Genomic DNA, 20,820 nt, shown 5'->3' with positions numbered 1-20,820 from the left:
ATGACAGCCTTGGGTCTTCTGAGCGATTTGCACATTGTAATAAATGAGAACTACCATAGTAATATGGCAGTTTATGGTAGGATCAATCTGACAACCTAGGGTCAAGGTACCCTGGGGGGTATGACAAATAGTGAAAGGAAAAATGAAAAAAAGGAAAAAATAAATATTAAAAAAACCCAAAATTCAACTCACCCTCCTTTCCCTAGAACTGATAATGTAAATTTATGAAAACATTATAAAACCTATACAAAATTAGTTATCACCATGATCCCACCGACCCAATGAATAAATTACCATAGACATGTAATTTGGGGCGCTCAGTGAAAGCTGTAATATCCAAGCCCTCAAGAAAATGGCACAAATGCTTTTTTTTCAACATTTTCACTACATTTGGAATTTTTTTCCCACCCTCCAGTACACGGCATGGACTATTAAATATTATCACTATGAAGTAAAATTTGTTATGCAGAAAATAAGCCCTCAAAGAGCTCTTTACATGTAAAAATAAAAAAGTTATAGATTTTTTAAGGTGGGGAGTGAAAAATGGAAATGAAAAAACAAAAAAGGGACTCGACCTTAAGGGGTTAAAAGATCGTTCTTCCTTTTCCATTTAGAAAAAGAAGTGCAAATACTTACATTGATGTAGAGAAGATGAGGGGAAGACATCAGTTTGGCAGATCAAAAACTGGATGATGATCAAGATGATGAATATGATGAGATTGTACCTGTGGAAGAAGAGGAGGAGAATCACAGAAAATAATTGAACTTATTTAATTTCTTGTTAACAGTTCTGCATTTTCCTCATGTGCTACACTGTTGCATCAAATATTGTAATAGTAATAGCAGGACAAAAACAAGGACAGTGAGCCCAAGCACTGAGCCCCCAATCTGTCCCTGCCTACTTATTGGGTCTCCCCTAAGCAATGACCAATAACTGGGCGACGTTTCCTCCCACTGCCAAGTGTGAATACGAAACACAATAGATGGATACACACACACAATAAGGCGCAGTGGACAAACCGGGTCAGCGGCAGAGGGGGCAAATGAAGACAGAACTGTAATCCAAAAAGAGTAAGAAAATACAAGCCGAGATCAGAAACCAAGATAGCTAAAACACGAACACAGCAAGGAGAACTGGCTTCAAAGAAGTTTGAACAGCAAGAACTGCAACCTGAGCCGAATACTTATAGGGAGTCCAGGCCTTTCACAGTAGGGAAGAGCAAGTAAACGCAGGTACGCAGAGTTAACTCTTTCATGACAAATGCAGAGTGAAGGGCATGGTAGATATCTGTCCACTCTCCCACTTCAGACTGCCCGATCAAACTAAATTCTACGCCTCCTAAACCTACTAGTTAGGATGGAGGAGGACACTGGAGCAGACGTGACCGTAATACAGATACCCATTCTATCACTTTTAAGAAATCGGACCACATAATCAGACAACTTTCCCATCTTTGAAACAAATGAGAATAAATAGTTAATGGAGTAAAGTAAAACGATGACTGGTGGAAGTTAAGCTGCAAGAAAATAATTAGGGACAATTGAGGACAGAATACTATAATATTTTTTACACATGGTTGGGGGGGCGGCGTAAAATGAATAGAGAGCTAATACTCACCCCCAACAGGGCTCCGAATCTCCCCCAGCACCTCCTGTCACCATTGGCCTATGTTTGTTTACAAAGCCATTGCTCCGGTCCCGTCCATTACTGTGCGCCTGCTATATAGCTTTTGTTTCAGTGCATAACAGGAATGGAGAAACGGCCTCTGTAAACGCCGGCAGTGGTGGGCGGTGCCACATTGGGGGCACCAGGGTAAGTAAGGGTAAGCCCCCCAGCTGTGTATAAATATTATACATTCCTTAAAAACCCCTTTAATTCTCAGTGAAGTTAAGCTTGATGACATCTACAGATTTCTTTTATCTGATATGTATCTATACTTCCATTAATTCATGGTATAAGACAGCCCAGAGATCAATCACCACAACACTAGGGTCCACAGAAATAAAAAGGACAAAGAAAAAAAACTGATAACAACTTTATCTTGGAACACAACCTTGAACTGCACCAGATCTCCAGAACTCCTCATCCCTTGTTATACTATGGACTTAGCTCCATCCCCAGAACTCCTCATCCCTTGTTATACTATGGACTTAGCTCCATCTCCAGAACTCCTCATCCCTTGTTATACTATGGACTTAGCTCCATCTCCAGAACTCCTCATCCCTTGTTATACTATGGACTTAGCTCCATCTCCAGAACTCCTCATCCCTTGTTATACTATGGACTTAGCTCCATCTCCAGAACTCCTCATCCCTTGTTATATTATGGACTTAGCTCCATCTCCAGAACTCCTGATCTCATCCCTTGTTATACTATGGACTTAGCTCCATCTCCAGAACTCCTCATCCCTTGTTATACTATGGACTTAGCTCCATCCCCAGAACTCCTCATCCCTTGTTATACTATGGACTTAGCTCCATCTCCAGAACTCATCATCCCTTGTTATACTATGGACTTAGCTCCATCTCCAGAACTCCTCATCCCTTGTTATAGTATGGACTTAGCTCCATCTCCAGAACTCCTCATCCCTTGTTATACTATGGACTTAGCTCCATCCCCAGAACTCCTCATCCCTTGTTATATTATGGACTTAGCTCCATCTCCAGAACTCCTCATCCCTTGTTATATTATGGACTTAGCTCCATCTCCAGAACTCCTCATCCCTTGTTATACTATGGACTTAGCTCCATCTCCAGAAATCCTCATCCCTTGTTATACTATGGACTTAGCTCCATCCCCAGAACTCCTCATCCCTTGTTATAGTATGGACTTAGCTCCATCTCCAGAACTCCTCATCCCTTGTTATACTATGGACTTAGCTCCATCTCCAGAACTCCTCATCCCTTGTTATACTATGGACTTAGCTCCATCTCCAGAACTCATCATCCCTTGTTATACTATGGACTTAGCTCCATCTCCAGAACTCCTCGTCCCTTGTTATACTATGGACTTAGCTCCATCTCCAGAACTCCTCATCCCTTGTTATACTATGGACTTAGCTCCATCTCCAGAACTCCTCATCCCTTGTTATACTATGGACTTAGCTCCATCTCCAGAACTCCTCGTCCCTTGTTATACTATGGACTTAGCTCCATCTCCAGAACTCCTCATCCCTTGTTATACTATGGACTTAGCTCCATCTCCAGAACTCCTCATCCCTTGTTATACTATGGACTTAGCTCCATCTCCAGAACTCCTCATCCCTTGTTATACTATGGACTTAGCTCCATTTCCAGAACTCCTCATCCCTTGTTATACTATGGACTTAGCTCCATTTCCAGAACTCCTCATCCCTTGTTATACTATGGACTTAGCTCCATCTCCAGAACTCCTCATCCCTTGTTATATTATGGACTTAGCTCCATCTCAGGAATCCTGATCTCATCCCTTGTTATTCTATGGATTGAGCTGGTCAGAGATGGGTGAATGTGTCTGGGAGCACTGACCTCATGAAGTTTTAGATCTTTCAAGTCCACTGATTCCTTTCTTCATTCTTCTCTTATTAAACATTGATAGAAAATATCATTTACAGCGTAGTCAGTGTGATGAGGAAATTCAAGAGGCCTGAGAGCAAACAGCAAAGTAATGAGATGTATTTATACCTACACGATGGGTAAAACACAACCACAGAGACCTTCTAGTCATGGCGTGTCCTGGGAGTTGGGTCCTGATGATGTGTCCTGGGACCAAGGTTCATCTACTGAGAACAAAAACCAATCATTATATTTAAAGTTTTCTATTATTAAAGTTCTAACTTCTTATCCTGGTGAAGTTTCATTTTTAAGAAAACATTACAAAGTTTTGAATTTAATCCCTGAATAAGTAATAAGGGCATAAGAAACTAAATGGGAAAAAGTAAACTTATTTCAATGACATTGTCCTACAGAGAACGTGGAGATAAAACTGCAATGTGTTTTGTTATCTACTATAGCAATATCAGATTTTATGGTCCCGGTCATATGACAGATATTTGTGATTGTGTCTTTTATTCTTCTATTATGTTCTCTTTGTTGAACAGCACCAATTGTAGCAGAGTCACTGGAGTGCACAGTTCTTCCCGGTGCATGTAAGTGCATTGTCCGTGTATAATGCGCTGTGCGGGGAGTCACTAAGATCCTGTGCCCGATATCCTGCATGTGTCGCTTTCCCCGCTCAGGTCCCCGGAGTTCACCTTCTTCTTCCCGGTGCATGTAAGTGCATTGTCCCTGTATAATGCGCTGTGCGGGGAGTCACTAAGATCGTGCGCCCGATATCCTGCATGTGTCGCTCCCCGCTCAGGTCCACGGAGTTCACCTTCTTCTTCCTGGTGCATGTAAGTGCATTGTCCGTGTATAATGTGCTGTGCGGGGAATCACTAAGATCCTGCTCCCGATATCCTGCATGTGTCGCTTCCCCGCTCAGGTCCCCGGAGTTCACCTTCTTCTTCCTGGTGCATGTAAGTGCATTGTCCGTGTATAATGCGCTGTGCGGGGAGTCACTAAGATCCTGCACCTGATATCCTGCATGTGTCGCTTCCCCTCTCAGGACCCCGGAGTTCACCTTCTTCTTCCTGGTGCATGTAAGTGCATTGTCCGTGTATAATGCGCTGTGCGGGGAGTCACTAAGATCGTGCGCCCGATATCCTGCATGTGTCGTTTCCCCGCTCAGGTCCCCGGAGTTCACCTTCTTCTTCCTGGTGCATGTAAGTGCATTGTCCGTGTATAATGTGCTGTGCGGGGAGTCACTAAGATCATGCGCCCGATTTCCTGCATGTGTCGCTTCCCCGCTCAGGTCCCCGGAGTTCACCTTCTTCTTCCTGGTGCATGTAAGTGCATTGTCCGTGTATAATGCGCTGTGCGGGGAGTCACTAAGATCATGCACCCGATATCCTGCATGTGTCGCTTCCCCTCTCAGGACCCCGGAGTTCACCTTCTTCTTCCTGGTGCATGTAAGTGCATTGTCCGTGTATAATGCGCTGTGTGGGGAGTCACTAAGATCGTGCGCCCGATTTCCTACATGTGTCGCTTCCCCTTCAGGTCCCTGGAGTTCACCTTCTTCTTCCTGGTGCATGTAAGTGCATTGTCCATGTATAATGCGCTGTGCGGGGAGTCACTAAGATCCTGCACCCGATATCCTGCATGTGTCGCTTCCCCGCTCAGATCCCCGGAGTTCACCTTCTTCTTCCTGGTGCATGTAAGTGCATTGTCCGTGTATAATGCGCAGTGCGGGGAGTCACTAAGATCGTGCGCCCGATATCCTGCATGTGTCGCTTCCCCGCTCAGGTCCCCGGAGTTCACCTTCTTCTTCCTGGTGCATGTAAGTGCATTGTCCGTGTATAACGCGCTGTGCGGGGAGTCACTAAGATCATGCGCCCGATATCCTGCATGTGTCGCTTCCCCGCTCAGGTCCCCGGAGTTCACCTTCTTCTTCCTGGTGCATGTAAGTGCATTGTCCGTGTATAATGCGCTGTGTGGGGAGTCACTAAGAACCTGCGCCCGATATCCTGCATGTGTCGCTTCCCCTCTCAGGACCCCGGAGTTCACCTTCTTCTTCCTGGTGCATGTAAGTGCATTGTCCGTGTATAATGCGCTGTGTGGGGAGTCACTAAGATCGTGCGCCCGATTTCCTACATGTGTCGCTTCCCCGTTCAGGTCCCTGGAGTTCACCTTCTTCTTCCTGGTGCATGTAAGTACATTGTCCGTGTATAATGCGCTGTGCGGGGAGTCACTAAGATCCTGCACCCGATATCCTGCATGTGTCGCTTCCCCTCTCAGGACCCCGGAGTTCACCTTCTTCTTCCTGGTGCATGTAAGTGCATTGTCCATGTATAATGCGCTGTGCGGGGAGTCACTAAGATCCTGCACCCGATATCCTGCATGTGTCGCTTCCCCTCTCAGGACCCCGGAGTTCACCTTCTTCTTCCTGGTGCATGTAAGTGCATTGTCCGTGTATAATGCGCTGTGTGGGGAGTCACTAAGATCGTGCGCCCGATTTCCTACATGTGTCGCTTCCCCGTTCAGGTCCCTGGAGTTCACCTTCTTCTTCCTGGTGCATGTAAGTGCATTGTCCGTGTATAATGCGCTGTGCGGGGAGTCACTAAGATCGTGCGCCCGATATCCTGCATGTGTCACTTCCCCGCTCAGGTCCCTGGAGTTCACCTTCTTCCTGGTGCATGTAAGTGCATTGTCTGTGTATAATGCACTGCGCTGGGAGTGACTAAGATCCTGTGCCCGATATCCTACATGTGTCGCTTCCCCTCTCAGGACCCCGGAGTTCACCTTCTTCTTCCTGGTGCATGTAAGTGCATTGTCCATGTATAATGCGCTGTGCAGGGAGTCACTAAGATCCTGCATCCGATATCCTGCATGTGTCGCTTCCCCGCTCAGGTCCCTGGAGTTCACCTTCTTCTTCCCGGTGCATGTAAGTGCATTGTCCGTGTATAATGCGCTGTGCGGGGAGTCACTAAGATCCTGCATCCGATATCCTGCATGTGTCGCTTCCCCACTCAGGTCCCCGGAGTTCACCTTCTATTTTGTGGATCATTTTAAACATAGGGGGTAAAAGTTATATATGGCGCTTTGTCCGAACCAGTTGTACCGCCTGACGACATGCCCCCTAATTTGTATCACATGAAGACCAGCGCAGCTGCGTCACAAAAGGGTTGCGTGTCTGCCACAATCCCAGCGCAGACACTTCTTATACCTGTGCAAGACGTTTTAACATTGAAAAATTTGCACAGTCCAACAAAAGCGTGTCGCAGTATGGTAAATGGGCCGCAGCATGTTTTGTATAACAACCCATATGCCCTGTAAGTCATATATAGGTTGGGTTACGCCCATGAGCCATCTCCAAACACCCTTAATACCATCATTATGTACAGTTTTATCATGGTGAGTTATAGGATCAAGACCGTCTGTGACAGAAAGTAATTTTTTCTTGTACTGAGGATCCATGTATCCATCTGTTCTTATGTTGACTCAAAAATTGAATGAGATTTTGTCAAGCAAAAAGTATCCTGTGTCATGAGAACCTTGTCCTGCCTTATGGTCTCTGTGGTGTTCTAGGTGCTCCAATATGCTACAAATTATACCTTCCATAATCTGATGTACAGTGTATATATATAAAAACGTTAAAAACCATTTTTAGCACTCCCCCAGTCTGCTGTGTGACCAGGCAGTTGCCAATTGTGAGGAGCTGGAAAGGAGCAGCTCCCCCCCCTGACCCTTGGGAAACATGTGACTTTTTTAAATATATGAATGACTCCCCACACTCGGGATTGGCTGTAGAGGAGCAGGGGGCGTCGCTAAGCCCAGTGATGGGTGTTTTCATATATTTGAAAAGGTCACATGGTAAAGCTGTTTCCCAAGGGTGGGGAGGAAAATGCTCCTTTCCAGCCACGCCCAGTGGACTATTGCCTAGTCTCACAGCAAGGTACAATATAACATATCTTTTTTTCTGTAAAACCAATTTTTATACAAAAACACTTTGGCAGTGTATGTACTATGCTCTGTGGGGACTGGGATAGTGCTATAAATGGGTCTCCTGGTGACAGGTTCCCTTTAAAGGGGTTTCCCCACAAAGACAAGTTAGGCTCAATCCACAGGATAGGGCCTAACTTGCTGTCAGTGGGAGTGTCAGTGCTGAGACCCCCGCAGATCGCGGTCAGATGGAGTCCTATGTACCTCTGTCGAACCCCTCGCCGCTCCTGAGACTGATGAAGTAGACGGCCACGAATGACTGTTCTGCTCAAATCTCTATGGAGTTGATGGAAATTGCCGAGCACCTCGCTCACCGATCTCCGTCAGCTCCATAGATATTAATGGAGCAGAGCGATCATGCGTGGCCATCTGCTCCATTACTGTTATGACGTGAGGAGGGGTCGGTCGGACCTCTCGTTTTCGCGATCTGTGGACGTCTCTCTGAGACGCCCAATGATGAGCAAGTTAGGCCCCATCCCGTGGATAGGGCCTTACTTGTCTTCGTGGGAAAACTCCTTTAATTAGTGTATTGTGCCTACATATACTACCCACCCAAATACTAAAAGGAATGCAATTCTCCCTTTATTTATCAATATAAGGCTGCATTCACATTATCGTGTGCCCGCCGTACCGCGCCGGGGAGAGGAACATGGCGCACGACAACATATGCCGAGAAAAGATAGGACATGTCTTATCTTTTTATCGGGTACGAAACGGTACTGTGGGGCAGTTCTCTACGGTGGATTTGGGTCTTCCGGCAATTCACTAAGGCAGTTCCTCTGACGTCCACCAGGTGTCGCTGCTGCGCTGAATGCACTGGAGTTCACCAAGCCGGGCCGAGTGAAGGTAAGTGCGTGTCTTGCGACACTATTTTTTTTTTAATGCAGCGGTTTTTCCGAATCCGTCGGGTTTTTCGTTCGGCCACGCCCCCCAATTTCCGTTGCGTGCATGCCAGCGCCGATGCGCCACAATCCGATCGCGTACGCCAAAAACCCGGGGCAATACAGGGAAAATCGGCGCAAATCGGAAATATTCGGGTAACACGTCGGGAAACCGCGAATCGGGCCTTTAGTAAATGACCCCCTGTGCGTCCATTGCTGTCTATGGGGTGTATATACACCGGCCGTATAAACGTCCCCCGTATGGCAGTGTGAATGCAGCCTAAATATGGAAAATGAATAATATGATACAGTCACAAAAACACAAAGATAGAACCTGGACCAGATCAAACCCAAACAGGTTTATATCCACAGAATAATAGTCTGGTGTGAAACCTCCTCACAGGATGTATAACGTGCCCAAACATATTAACCCCCGAGGGTTCAGGAATGTGAATGTGGAATAATGAGTATTTGGAAAAACATGTTTTTTTCTGGTTTCAGCCGTTCTCATTCCACAATATCCAGAACTGATTTGTGCTTTGGTAAAACTTCAGTCTAGTCGATAAGATGAAGTATAAAACCTCAGATCATTCAGTTACTTTGGATTCTGGAGCCTGAGGTTGGAAGGATAAAGTGAGACCTTTTAGACTTTCCATTCCGGGCAGTTTGGAGAAGGTGACAGCCATATTGGTATTTTAGGAGTATTTTGATCCTGCAGATCTGAGGTTCCTTAAAGTCCTATGTCCAGGGCAACTTTTTTTAAAGAAATACATTTAAAAAAAGAGGATTTCACGAAAAATATTTTTTTCTGCGAAGGAAGGTCTTTGTGAGGCAGCAGGATGTTAGTGAAAATCCTTCTGTAAGTAGGGATCAGATTCGAAGAGGCTCAGACAGAGGACAATACTTTTATGTAGGTGAAGGAATATCATAAAAAATTATTTAGAAGGAGGTGAGAAATAATAGTGATAATAATAATCTTTACTTAAATAACACAATCACGTTATGTAGAACTTAACAGATTATGGGGAACATACAAATATAATAATAATAACATTGTCATAGGGAACAATAGGAGGGAGGGTCCTGCTCACAAGAGCTTACAGTCTATGAGGATGAGAGAGTGACACAAGAGCTTACAGTCTATGAGGATGAGGGGTGACACAAGAGCTTACAGTCTATGAGGATGAGGGGATGACACAAGAGCTTACAGTCTATGAGGATGAGGGGTGACACAAGAGCTTACAGTCTATGAGGATGAGAGAGTGACACAAGAGCTTACAGTCTATGAGGATGAGGGGTGACACAAGAGCTTACAGTCTATGAGGATGAGGGGATGACACAAGAGCTTACAGTTTATGAGGATGAGGGGTGACACAAGAGCTTACAGTCTATGAGGATGAGGGGTGACACAAGAGCTTACAGTCTATGAGGATGAGGGGTGACACAAGAGCTTACAGTCTATGAGGATGAGGGGTGACACAAGAGCTTACAGTCTATGAGGATGAGGGGATGACACAAGAGCTTACAGTCTATGAGGATGAGGGGGTGACACAAGAGCTTACAGTCTATGAGGATGAGGGGGTGACACAAGAGCTTACAATCTATGAGGATGAGGGGGACACAAGAGCTTACAGTCTATGAGGATGAGGGGGTGACACAAGAGCTTACAGTCTATGAGGATGAGGGGTTGACACAAGAGCTTACAGTCTATGAGGATGAGGAGGTGACACAAGAGCTTACAGTCTATGAGGATGAGGGGAAGACACATGAGCTTACAGTCTATGAGGATGAGGGGAAGACACATGAGCTTACAGTCTATGAGGATGAGGGGGACACAAGAGCTTACAGTCTATGAGGATGAGGGGGTGACACAAGAGCTTACAGTCTATGAGGATGAGGGGGTGACACAAGAGCTTACAGTCTATGAGGATGAGGGGGACACAAGAGGTTACAGTCTATGAGGATGAGGGGAGGACACAGGAACTTACAGTCTATGAGGATGAGGGGAGGACACAGGAACTTACAGTCTATGAGGATGAGGAGGACACAAGAGCTTACAGTCTATGAGGGTGAGGGGGGTCACAAGAGCTTACAGTCTATGAGGATGAGGGATGACACAAGAGCTTACAGTCTATGAGGATGAGGAGGTGACACAAGAGCTTACAGTCTATGAGGATGAGGAGGTGACACAAGAGCTTATAGTCTATGGGGATGAGGGGTGACACAAGAGCTTACAGTCTATGAGGATGAGGGGGGACACAAGAGCTTACAGACTATGAGGATGTGGGGTGACACAAGAGCTTACAGTCTATGAGGATGAGGGGGACACAAGAGCTTACAGTCTATGAGGATGAGGGGGTGACACAAGAGCTTACAGTCTATGAGGGTGAGGGGGAGACACAAGAGCTTACAGTCTATGAGAATGAGAGGGTGACACAAGAGCTTACAGTCTATGAGGATGAGGGGGTGACACAAGAGCTTACAGTCTATGAGGATGAGAGGGGGACACAAGAGCTTACAGTCTATGAGGATGAGGGGGTGACACACGAGTCATGAGTCTATGAATGCCAAGTGTGAATGCACCCTAAGGGTGGCCATAATAAAACGGGGGGCACAAAATAAAGGGGGGTGATTGTGTAGTGAGCCCGAATATAAGAGGGGGGATGAGGGGCCACAATATTAGTAAAAGATGAGAGGGGGCACACTATGAGGGAGAGATTAAAGGGATCACAATATGAAGGCGAGATAAGAGAGGCCCACTATAAGATGGGGAGATTAGAAGGGGCCACAAGAAGAAGAAAAGAAAGGTCACGAATGAAGGGGATATGAGGGGGCCACATTATGAGGAGATGAGAGGCCTGACAATATAAAAGGGGAAGTTGATGGGCCACATTATGAGGGGGAGATGAGAGAGGACCAAAATGAGAGGGGGTGTGAGAGGGGAACATAATAGGAGGGGATATCTGAGAGGGGCTCACAATATGAGGGAGAGATTAAAGCAAACACAATATGAAGGGAAAATGAAGGAAGCCACAATATATAGGGGGGGGGGGGCAAGGGGGCTACAAAATGAAGGGGAGATGAAAGGGGTCACAATATGAGGGGGAGATGGAGGTCAAAATATGAGGAGGAGATGAAGGCCACAATATGAGGGTTAGATGAGAGGACTAGAGGTGCTACAATATTTTGGGGAAGTGAGGAGGAGGAGATAGGAGGCCATATTATGAGGAAATGAGGCCACAATATGAGCAGGATATAATAGAGTTAACAATATCAAGGGGAGGTGAGAGAGACCACAATGTGAAGGAGAGCACAATAGTAGGGGGAGTTGTGGGGCCAAAATATTTTGGAATGTGGTGCCAAAATATTTTAAGGCCACAATATAAGGGGGGAGATTGGAGGGCACAATATGAGGGAGAGATGAGAGGGGCCCACAATATAAAGGGGAGACAAGGGGGGCTGCAATATGTCGGGGAGATAAGGGGCCACATAAGGGGGAGGTGATGGTGGGGTCACAATATGATGGGGAAATGGTGGAGGCACAGTTAGTGTTTAAAAAGAGAACTTTCTTTATGTTTCTTTTTTACAATCATTAGTAATGTTGTGTTATGCGTTTACAGTGTGTTTCAAATGCATTGTTTCAGCATGGCCTAAAAATGTACATTTAATATTCCCATGAAGCTTTAGGTGGGCCCCCATAATGTATTTCACTGGTGGGCCCCAGATCCCCCCGTACGACCCTGTATACACATAAGCATTCATATATATTCCACAAAAGTCAATGTAGTTTTCTAAGATTTTAATTTTACTTTCTTCCGAACATCTACGTACGACGCACAAGTCTCATCTTAAACCGCTTAGGAGTCTGAGAAATCCCAAAAACTGGTGTCCTGTCTGGAGGAGACAGGGGGTCGGGCAGATGGAATTCAAAGTGCGTTAGCAAGGTCGTCAAGAACAATAATATTTCCATGCGTGCGAGATTCTCGCCAAGACAAACCCGGGGCCCTAGTGAGAAAGAAGATCATTACACGGCAGCAAACAAAGGAAATATGTAAACATTGTGGCAAATCCAATGTCAGTCTGCAACTTACAACACAACCACGGAATGCCGGAACATACATTTGTTTCCTTTTTTTTTTGTTGCCCACCTCCAAAAATCCAAACTTTTATTTTTCTTTATACAGAAATGTATGAGTGCTTGTTTTTTTGGGAAGCTGGCAAAACCTTCCTAATGCAGTGAAAATGATGATAAAACACCTTTGCACAATTTTCTTATGGCCGCTGTTTTTCTGTCTTTCACTATGAGCTCCAAATCACACCTCTCCTTTACTCTTTGCATCGTTATGATCACATGGAAACCAAATTTCTATTAGTCTTGTTATGTTTTAATACATTTTAAAATATTTGAATTTTTAAATAATTACATTCTAGAACCATCTTATAGTGAGGTGACAAGGACGCGGTGGTGCTGATGCTTCTGGTTGGGATGGAGCTAGTGCTGCAGGGGGATGAAAGTTACGTCTGTGCCTGCTACATCTTTCTGTGGTGCGAGCAGGCCACAGGGGTTTGCAGCCAGAGTTGAGGGTTTTTTGTAAATTACATGGCAATTCAAAACAGAAGAGCCTACTCAGACTCACATCATGATGCAGTCACTAATGTTCTATGTTCACTCTACTAGCTGCAATTCCATGGGCCAAACACTTGCCCCTGCCCAAGCTGCAGACATAGAGTTGCCAAACAACTTGTGTGGGTTGTAGGTTGAGGATGTGGACAGTGGACCGTCGCAGTACTCCTATCATGATGAAGATGAAACCCAAGTGCCAACTGATGAGACTTTCTGCAATGTGGATACAAGGAGGGATCACTGGTAGTAGATCTGAAGGGTGATGTCCTAAACCCAACATAGATCAAATACAATGATAGTTTAAGATGCGGTGGTCAAGAAGCCCCAGGTAACAAGCAGAAGATGCGAAATGGTAAGTGGCGAATTAAGCAGCCCATAGCCACGACCTCAGTTGCTGCCAGCCTTTGTGCCCGCGGAATAATCAACCAAAGGCAGAGTTACAGGATATCCATCGAAAGGTATTTTTTCAAGCAATCTGAAGAAGACGAAGCACATTTCATTGGCACCATTTGATCCATCAGTATGAAAAGGCACCTGCAAACAACTATGGAAACACCGGTGACTCCCTCTGCAGCTTTGTCTCGACCTATACCACCACCTTCTGAGTGACAAGGTCACCTTTCTCCCCACAAAGGGAGGAGGTGACACTACCATCGCCAGCAGAACCACCAACTGCACCAGCATCACTCCTTGCCTCCTCATACTACTCCGCTTCCTCCTCATTGCAGTGGCTTCACCACCAGTTTCAGCACAGCCACAGGGAAACAGAATCAGATGGTGTTAAATCTCATCTGTCTGGGTGAAGGACCACACACTGTTCGAAGTAAAGAGAAAATGTCAGGTTCGCTAGGGAGATTGCTGGGACTTCTGGTTCTTCTGGTGGTACCAGCAGCGTTCTCCGAACCCCGGCGCGTATCCGCGCAAACTCCACCTCTCGTCCTGGGCAGCGGCTGCTAAGATCTCGCGCTGTCTAGGAGTGGCTGGGACTTTGAACCTCTGCTTGGTGCTTGGTTGTTTCTGCACCATGAGGGGTTAATTCCCAGATGCTGTCCAGCACCTATCAGGTTCTGGAGGTGGAGTTCTGGCTGCATAAATTGCAGCTTCACTAGTCACCAGTGCCAGTGTTTGAAAATCCCTTTCTCCACCTGGTTGCTGCTAGTTTGTATTGCTCTGTATCTGTATCTATATTGTTGCTAACTCGGCTAGTTTTGGACTTTGACTCTTGCTTACTGATTCTGCTTTTGACGTACCCTCTAGTTGTGACTCCGGCTTGTTTACGATTCTTTTATGTTTTATGTTTGTCAGTCTGTTTGTGTTCCCCTTCCCACACTTACCCAGAATATTTTGAGTCTTCAAGTAGTCGCCCCACGGTTTAGCGTGGGGGGGCTATAGGAAGGGACAGAGGTTGGGGCAAGCTCAGGGCACACTATCCCCTGTCTTTTGTGTACCAATCCTAACAGAAACACTGGCCACACATAGGTCTGCATCCTGTATCCGACCTGCTACATTCTCTCCTTCCATGGAGCCTTTGTCAGCTGTGGTCGCTCAGGTCCAGACCCTAACTCAGCTTGTTCAGGATCTAGCTTCCCGTCTCCAAATTCAGGAATCTATGCAGGTTCCACGGCAGACATCACCGCAGGATCCACTGCCACCCACGCCTGAACCTAAGGTTCCTCTCCCTGACGTGTTTTTTGGTGACCGTAAGAAATTTTTTTCATTTCGGGAGGGCTGTAAACTTTACTTTTCTTTACGCCCTCGTTCATCGGGCACAGAGATTCAAAGGGTGGGCGTGGTAATTTCCCTGTTGCGTGGGGATCCGCAAAATTGGGCTTTTTCTCTCCCACCTGACTCTCCATCCCGTTCTTCTCTTGACGCTTTTTTTTCAGCTTTAGGCCAGATTTATGACGAACCTGACCGCCGAGCACTTGCAGTTTCCCACCTTAGATCTCTGTGTCAGGGAAAACGGACAGCAGAAGATTATTGTGCCCAGTTCAGACAGTATGTGACTGACTCTCAATGGAATGACTGCGCCCTAAAAGACCAATTTATGTCCGGACTGTCAGACCGAGTACAGGACTTAGTCTTAGCTTATGCCGAGCCTCAGACATTAGATGATGCTATGACTCTGGTCATCCGAGTTGATCGTCGCCTAAGATCCAGGCGATCACCTCGGGTGTCCTCGGACTGTCAGCCAGCGGCCAGTCCGTCTCCAGGTAGTCCAGAATTGGAATCCATGGAGCTGGATAGCATCTCTCCTGCACAGCGGAAGCAACATCGAATAAGACGCCATCTTTGTTTCTACTGTGGAAGTCCTGATCATCAGATCAACACCTGTTCCAAGAGGCAGCAGCAGGAAAACTTCCGCTCCTAAGCAGTAGTCGGGGGGACTGCTTAGGAGCTCAGGTACTCCCTATTGTGTCTAGAATGTATTTACCTTGTACGGTTAAGTTTCAGTCTGTTTCCTGCACTGGTCGCGCCTTTTTGGATTCAGGTGCTGCGACTAATTTAATCGATTATAATTTTGTCTCTCAGTTTTGCATGTCATTGATTCCATTGTCCACTCCTATCCAGATGTCGGGTGCGGATTTGACCCCTCTACAGGCAGGGTTGATCAAATTCCGAACCCCGCAGATAAAGCTTATGGTAGGAGCTATGCATGAAGAATGGTGTTCTTTTCTAGTTATGGAAAACCTGTCTGAAAATGTCATTCTTGGTCTACCCTGGCTCCGGATCCATAATCCGGTAATTAATTGGGAAACTCTGGAGCTGGTTCATTGGGGTCCTCTCTGTAAGGAGCACCTGACCAGAGTTTCACTATGTACAGTAGTGACGGAAGATCAGGGTCTTCCAGGTTTTCTCTCGGACTACTCAGATGTGTTTTCAAAACCCTTGTCCCAAGTCCTTCCTCCTCACAGGGAGTTTGATTGTAAAATTGACCTTCTTCCTGATGCTAGATTGCCAAAGGGTCGTATATATAACTTGTCGGTACCAGAACGGGAGGCACTGAAGAGTTATATTGATGAGAGTTTGGCAATCGGACATATTCGTCCCTCTGAGTCGCCCACTGGGGCCGGGTTCTTTTTTGTTGAGAAAAAAGATGGTGGTTTACGGCCGTGTATTGACTATCGAGAATTAAATAAGATAACGGTAAAAAACTCAGGTCCCCTCCCCTTGATCCCGGATCTCTTAAATCAGGTTTCTGGGGCCCAAGTTTTCTCTAAATTAGATCTCAGAGGGGCTTATAACCTGATTCGGGTCCGAGAAGGGGATGAGTGGAAAACCGCATTTAATACACCTTTGGGGCACTTTGAATACCTGGTTATGCCCTTTGGTTTGAGTAATGCCCCAGCGGTTTTTCAAGGCTTTATGAACTCCATTTTTCATGATTACATCGGTGTGTTTATGGTGGTGTATCTAGACGATATTTTGATTTTCTCTCCTGATATGGTTTCTCACCAGCAACATCTCCGCCAAGTACTTACCAGGTTGCGCAAAAACCACCTCTTCGCTAAGCTGGAAAAGTGTGTTTTTTGCGTCCAGAAGGTTTCCTTCTTAGGTTATGTTGTGACTCCCTCTGATGTACAGATGGATCCGAGTAAGGTTCAGGCGCTCACGGACTGGGTTCGGCCTACCAATCTTAAGGCCCTACAACGATTTTTAGGTTTCGCTAACTATTATCGGAACTTTATAAAGAACTTTTCTGTGATCGCCAAACCCCTCACGGATCTAACCCGTAAGGGTGCTGATCCAAACAACTGGTCCCCTGCCGCTTGCTCAGCGTTTGAAACTTTAAAAGCGGCATTCTCGTCAGCCCCAGTTTTGGTTCAACCTGACCTCTCTCTACCGTTTGTTGTGGAGGTTGATGCCTCCGAGGTAGGAGTAGGTGCAGTGTTGTCTCAGGGGTCCTCCACTCTCACCAGACTTAGGCCCTGTGCATATTTCTCTAGAAAGTTTTCCTCTTGTGAGAGGAATTATGATATTGGTAATCGAGAGCTCCTTGCCATTAAGTGGGCATTTGAAGTCTGGCGACACTTTTTGGAAGGAGCTCTTCATCCGATAACTGTGCTCACAGATCATAAGAACTTAGTATATTTGGATACTGCTAAGCGTTTGAACTCACGTCAGGCTAGGTGGGCCTTGTTTTTCTCTCGCTTTAATTTTGTGGTCACCTACCGACCTGGGTCAAAAAATGTGAAGGCTGATGCCTTGTCCCGTAGCTTCGGGACTCCTGAGCTTCCAGCGACTACGGACAGTAATATTTTGTCTCCAGGTGTTGTGTTGGCAGCTGTCTCCTCCCACCTCTCCTCTCAAATTTTAGCAGGACAAAAATCTGCACCCAAAGACCTTCCGGAAGGCAAATTATTTGTTCCTCTTTCTTGCCGTTTGAGAGTGTTGGAGGAGACGCATTGCTCAGTATTGGCAGGTCATCCGGGAATGCGGAGTACCTTGGATCTCTTAAAGAGAAGTTACTGGTGGCCTCACATGACTAATGATGTGCACGCATTTGTCCAAGCCTGTCAGGTCTGTGCGCGAGGAAAGACTCCCAGGAGACGTCCTGAGGGGCCTCTTCTTCCGCTTCCAGTTCCCACCAGGCCATGGTCTAAAGTGTCAATGGATTTTGTCACTGATCTGCCAGCATCTCAAGGCTATACAGTGATTTGGGTGGTAGTGGACCGTTTCTCCAAGATGGGACACTTTGTTCCATTAAAAAAGTTACCTTCAGCTGAAGAATTGGCTGATTTGTTTATACAGAACATTGTACGCCTCCATGGTATACCAGATGATATTGTGTCTGATAGGGGCGTACAATTTGTTTCCAAATTTTGGCGAGCATTTTGTTCTAGACTGGAAGTTAATCTGTCGTTCTCCTCAGCGTTTCATCCTGAGTCTAATGGTCAGTCCGAGAGAATGAATCAGGAGATGATTCAATATCTGCGACTCTTTGTCTCGGACAGTCAGGACCAGTGGGTGAAATTCCTTCCGTTGGCAGAATTTGCTATTAATAACCACTGTAGTTCGTCCACACAGGTATCTCCGTTTTTCTGCAATTATGGTTTTCATCCACGTTTCTCTTTTTCATCTGTGCCTGTCTCTGATATTCCTCGAGCGGAAGCTATTACATCCAAGTTGCGCTCGCTCTGGTCACAAGTTCGGGAGAATATTCAGAGGGCACAAAATTCTATGGTCCAACAAACTGAAAGAAGGCGCACTAAATCTGATACGTTTGTGGTGGGGGATAAAGTGTGGTTATCAACAAAAAACCTTAAATTGAAGGTCCCCTCTTTGAAGTTTGCGCCCAGGTTTGTGGGTCCGTTTGTTGTTACTCATATTGTTAACCCGGTTTCCTTCAAGATTACACTTCCAGCAGGGTGGCGGGTCCATAACACCTTCCATAAGAGTCTTCTGAAGCGCTATGTTGAGCCTGTTTTGCCTCTTTCTGACCCTCCTTCTCCATCTATTGTGGAGGGGAATCTGGAATTTGAGGTGGAAAAGGTGGTGAATTCCAGATGGGTAGGTAACTCCCTGCAGTACCTGGTCCATTGGAAAGGTTTTGGTCCTGAGGATAGGTCTTGGGTTCCGGCTAGAGATGTTCATGCTCCACGGTTACTCAGGTTATTTCATCAGACCTACCCTCAGAAGCCATCTTTAAGATCTAGGGGTCCGAAGGCCCCCCGTCAGGGGGGGGGTACTGTCAGGTTCGCTAGGGAGATTGCTGGGACTTCTGGTTCTTCTGGTGGTACCAGCAGCGTTCTCCGAACCCCGGCGCGTATCCGCGCAAACTCCACCTCTCGTCCTGGGCAGCGGCTGCTAAGATCTCGCGCTGTCTAGGAGTGGCTGGGACTTTGAACCTCTGCTTGGTGCTTGGTTGTTTCTGCACCATGAGGGGTTAATTCCCAGATGCTGTCCAGCACCTATCAGGTTCTGGAGGTGGAGTTCTGGCTGCATAAATTGCAGCTTCACTAGTCACCAGTGCCAGTGTTTGAAAATCCCTTTCTCCACCTGGTTGCTGCTAGTTTGTATTGCTCTGTATCTGTATCTATATTGTTGCTAACTCGGCTAGTTTTGGACTTTGACTCTTGCTTACTGATTCTGCTTTTGACGTACCCTCTAGTTGTGACTCCGGCTTGTTTACGATTCTTTTATGTTTTATGTTTGTCAGTCTGTTTGTGTTCCCCTTCCCACACTTACCCAGAATATTTCGAGTCTTCAAGTAGTCGCCCCACGGTTTAGCGTGGGGGGGCTATAGGAAGGGACAGAGGTTGGGGCAAGCTCAGGGCACACTATCCCCTGTCTTTTGTGTACCAATCCTAACAGAAAATTCCTCCCTGATCCCTAGAGGAACTTCCTGGATCAACTTAAACTATTTACAAAAACAAACTTAAAAAACAGAAATATCTTATAAAAAACTAAGCTTTTTGGAAATACAGAAGCTTTACAAAAAACAAAACTATTTAAAAAACATAAAATATTTACAAAAACTTTTAATTTCCTTAGGCCTTAGCAATGCTTAGAAGACGGAAATGAGTAGCAGCCTTTGACCAATCCAGGTCTATGCACATCCCGAGCCTTGTGCATGCGCTAAACTTGTGGACAGAACATCCTGGCTAATTCTGCAGACATTCCAGAGCTGCTGCATAAAGCGTGTGCGATTTATGCACCTTTCGGTGTTCACACTATACGTATCTGCAATGCAGACAAAGGAAACTGGAAAATCCTGGAGGGGAACGTCTTTGCACGATCTCGAGACGGATCCAGGTAATATCGAAAAAAGCAGAGGACAAGCACTCAGGACTCAAGGAGTAACTAACGTATAGTTAGGTAGAAAACTAATATATGTATTCTGCTCACCTTGTTATAAGATGGTATAGGCTTTGAGTGTGGATGGTTTGCTGCTAGCCGTTGGCTCCGTCCTCAGAGCAAATGGGCAGATCCCACTGCTATTGCTCAGGGCAATATAGGATACAAGCACGCAAGGAGATGATTGGAGACTACAGTGAAGGTGCTGCATATACTTCAGGTAAATCTTAAAACAATGGGGCAGATTTCCTTACCCGGCCCATTCGCGATCCAGCGGCGCGTTCTCTGCGGTGGATTCAGGTCTTCTGGCGATTCACTAGGCAGGAGCCTATACTTGGTGAAGGTAAGTGCATGTTTCGCGACCCTTTTTTTAAAAAAATGTGGCGGTTTCTCCGAATCCGTTGGGTTTTTGTTCGTCCACGCCCCCCGATTTCCATCGCGTGCATGCCGGCGCCGATGCGACACAATCCGATCGCGGGCGCCAAAAACCCGGGGCAATACAGGGAAAATCGTCGCAAATCGGAAACATGTCGGGAAAACGCGAATGGGCCCTTAGTAAATGATCCCCAATGTATTTTTTATTTGTATACTGCTTCGATCTCGAACTGAGTTCTTCCTCAGGCATAAAAACATACATCTGTATGTATAATGACATAGATCTAAACATAAGGATCCTGTCATATGATTTTCCTTCCACAGTTTCAAAGAAGAGAATATTTGTCAGGTTGTTGTAAAATAATAATGACCCCCAATTGCAGGGAGAGTTTACTGTGGGAACTAGAAATGTACAAGAAAGGAGAGAGTGACAACTCATGTAGGAAGGGTCAGTATTTTAAGGAGGGCCGATTGCTATATATATTATCGCTGTCTCTGATCCTGAAATTAAATAAAGTAAACTTCATCTCTGGAAAAGAACCAGATTATGACCAGTGGTGGAAGTGTCTACGCTTCATCATTATCAATAAATAGATATTCTCACAACACACTTTACACATGCTG

General features: G+C 45.9%; 1 protein-coding gene across 3 annotated transcripts in view; it reads right to left on the bottom strand.

Annotated features, from left to right (window-relative positions):
- Positions 1–3,664: 3,664 nt before the first annotated feature.
- Positions 3,665–20,820, bottom strand: part of LOC140128364 (cytochrome P450 2J6-like) — a 41,910-nt gene continuing 24,754 nt past the window's right edge. For 2 of the 3 annotated variants that reach the window (XM_072150014.1, XM_072150016.1), the window contains one exon: positions 9,429–12,404. In XM_072150014.1, the coding sequence (XP_072006115.1) occupies positions 12,223–12,404 (182 nt within the window). In that variant the 3' untranslated portion in view covers positions 9,429–12,222. Of the gene's footprint in view, positions 3,762–9,428; positions 12,405–20,820 lie in introns of those variants that run through there. The other variant, XM_072150015.1, reaches the window with a different exon arrangement.

This window comes from Engystomops pustulosus, chromosome 4, assembly GCF_040894005.1.
Source record: "Engystomops pustulosus chromosome 4, aEngPut4.maternal, whole genome shotgun sequence".
Classification (NCBI taxonomy): Eukaryota; Metazoa; Chordata; class Amphibia; order Anura; family Leptodactylidae; genus Engystomops; species Engystomops pustulosus.
Note: the sequence above shows the minus strand (reverse complement) of the source record. Positions and strands in the feature narration are given on the sequence as shown.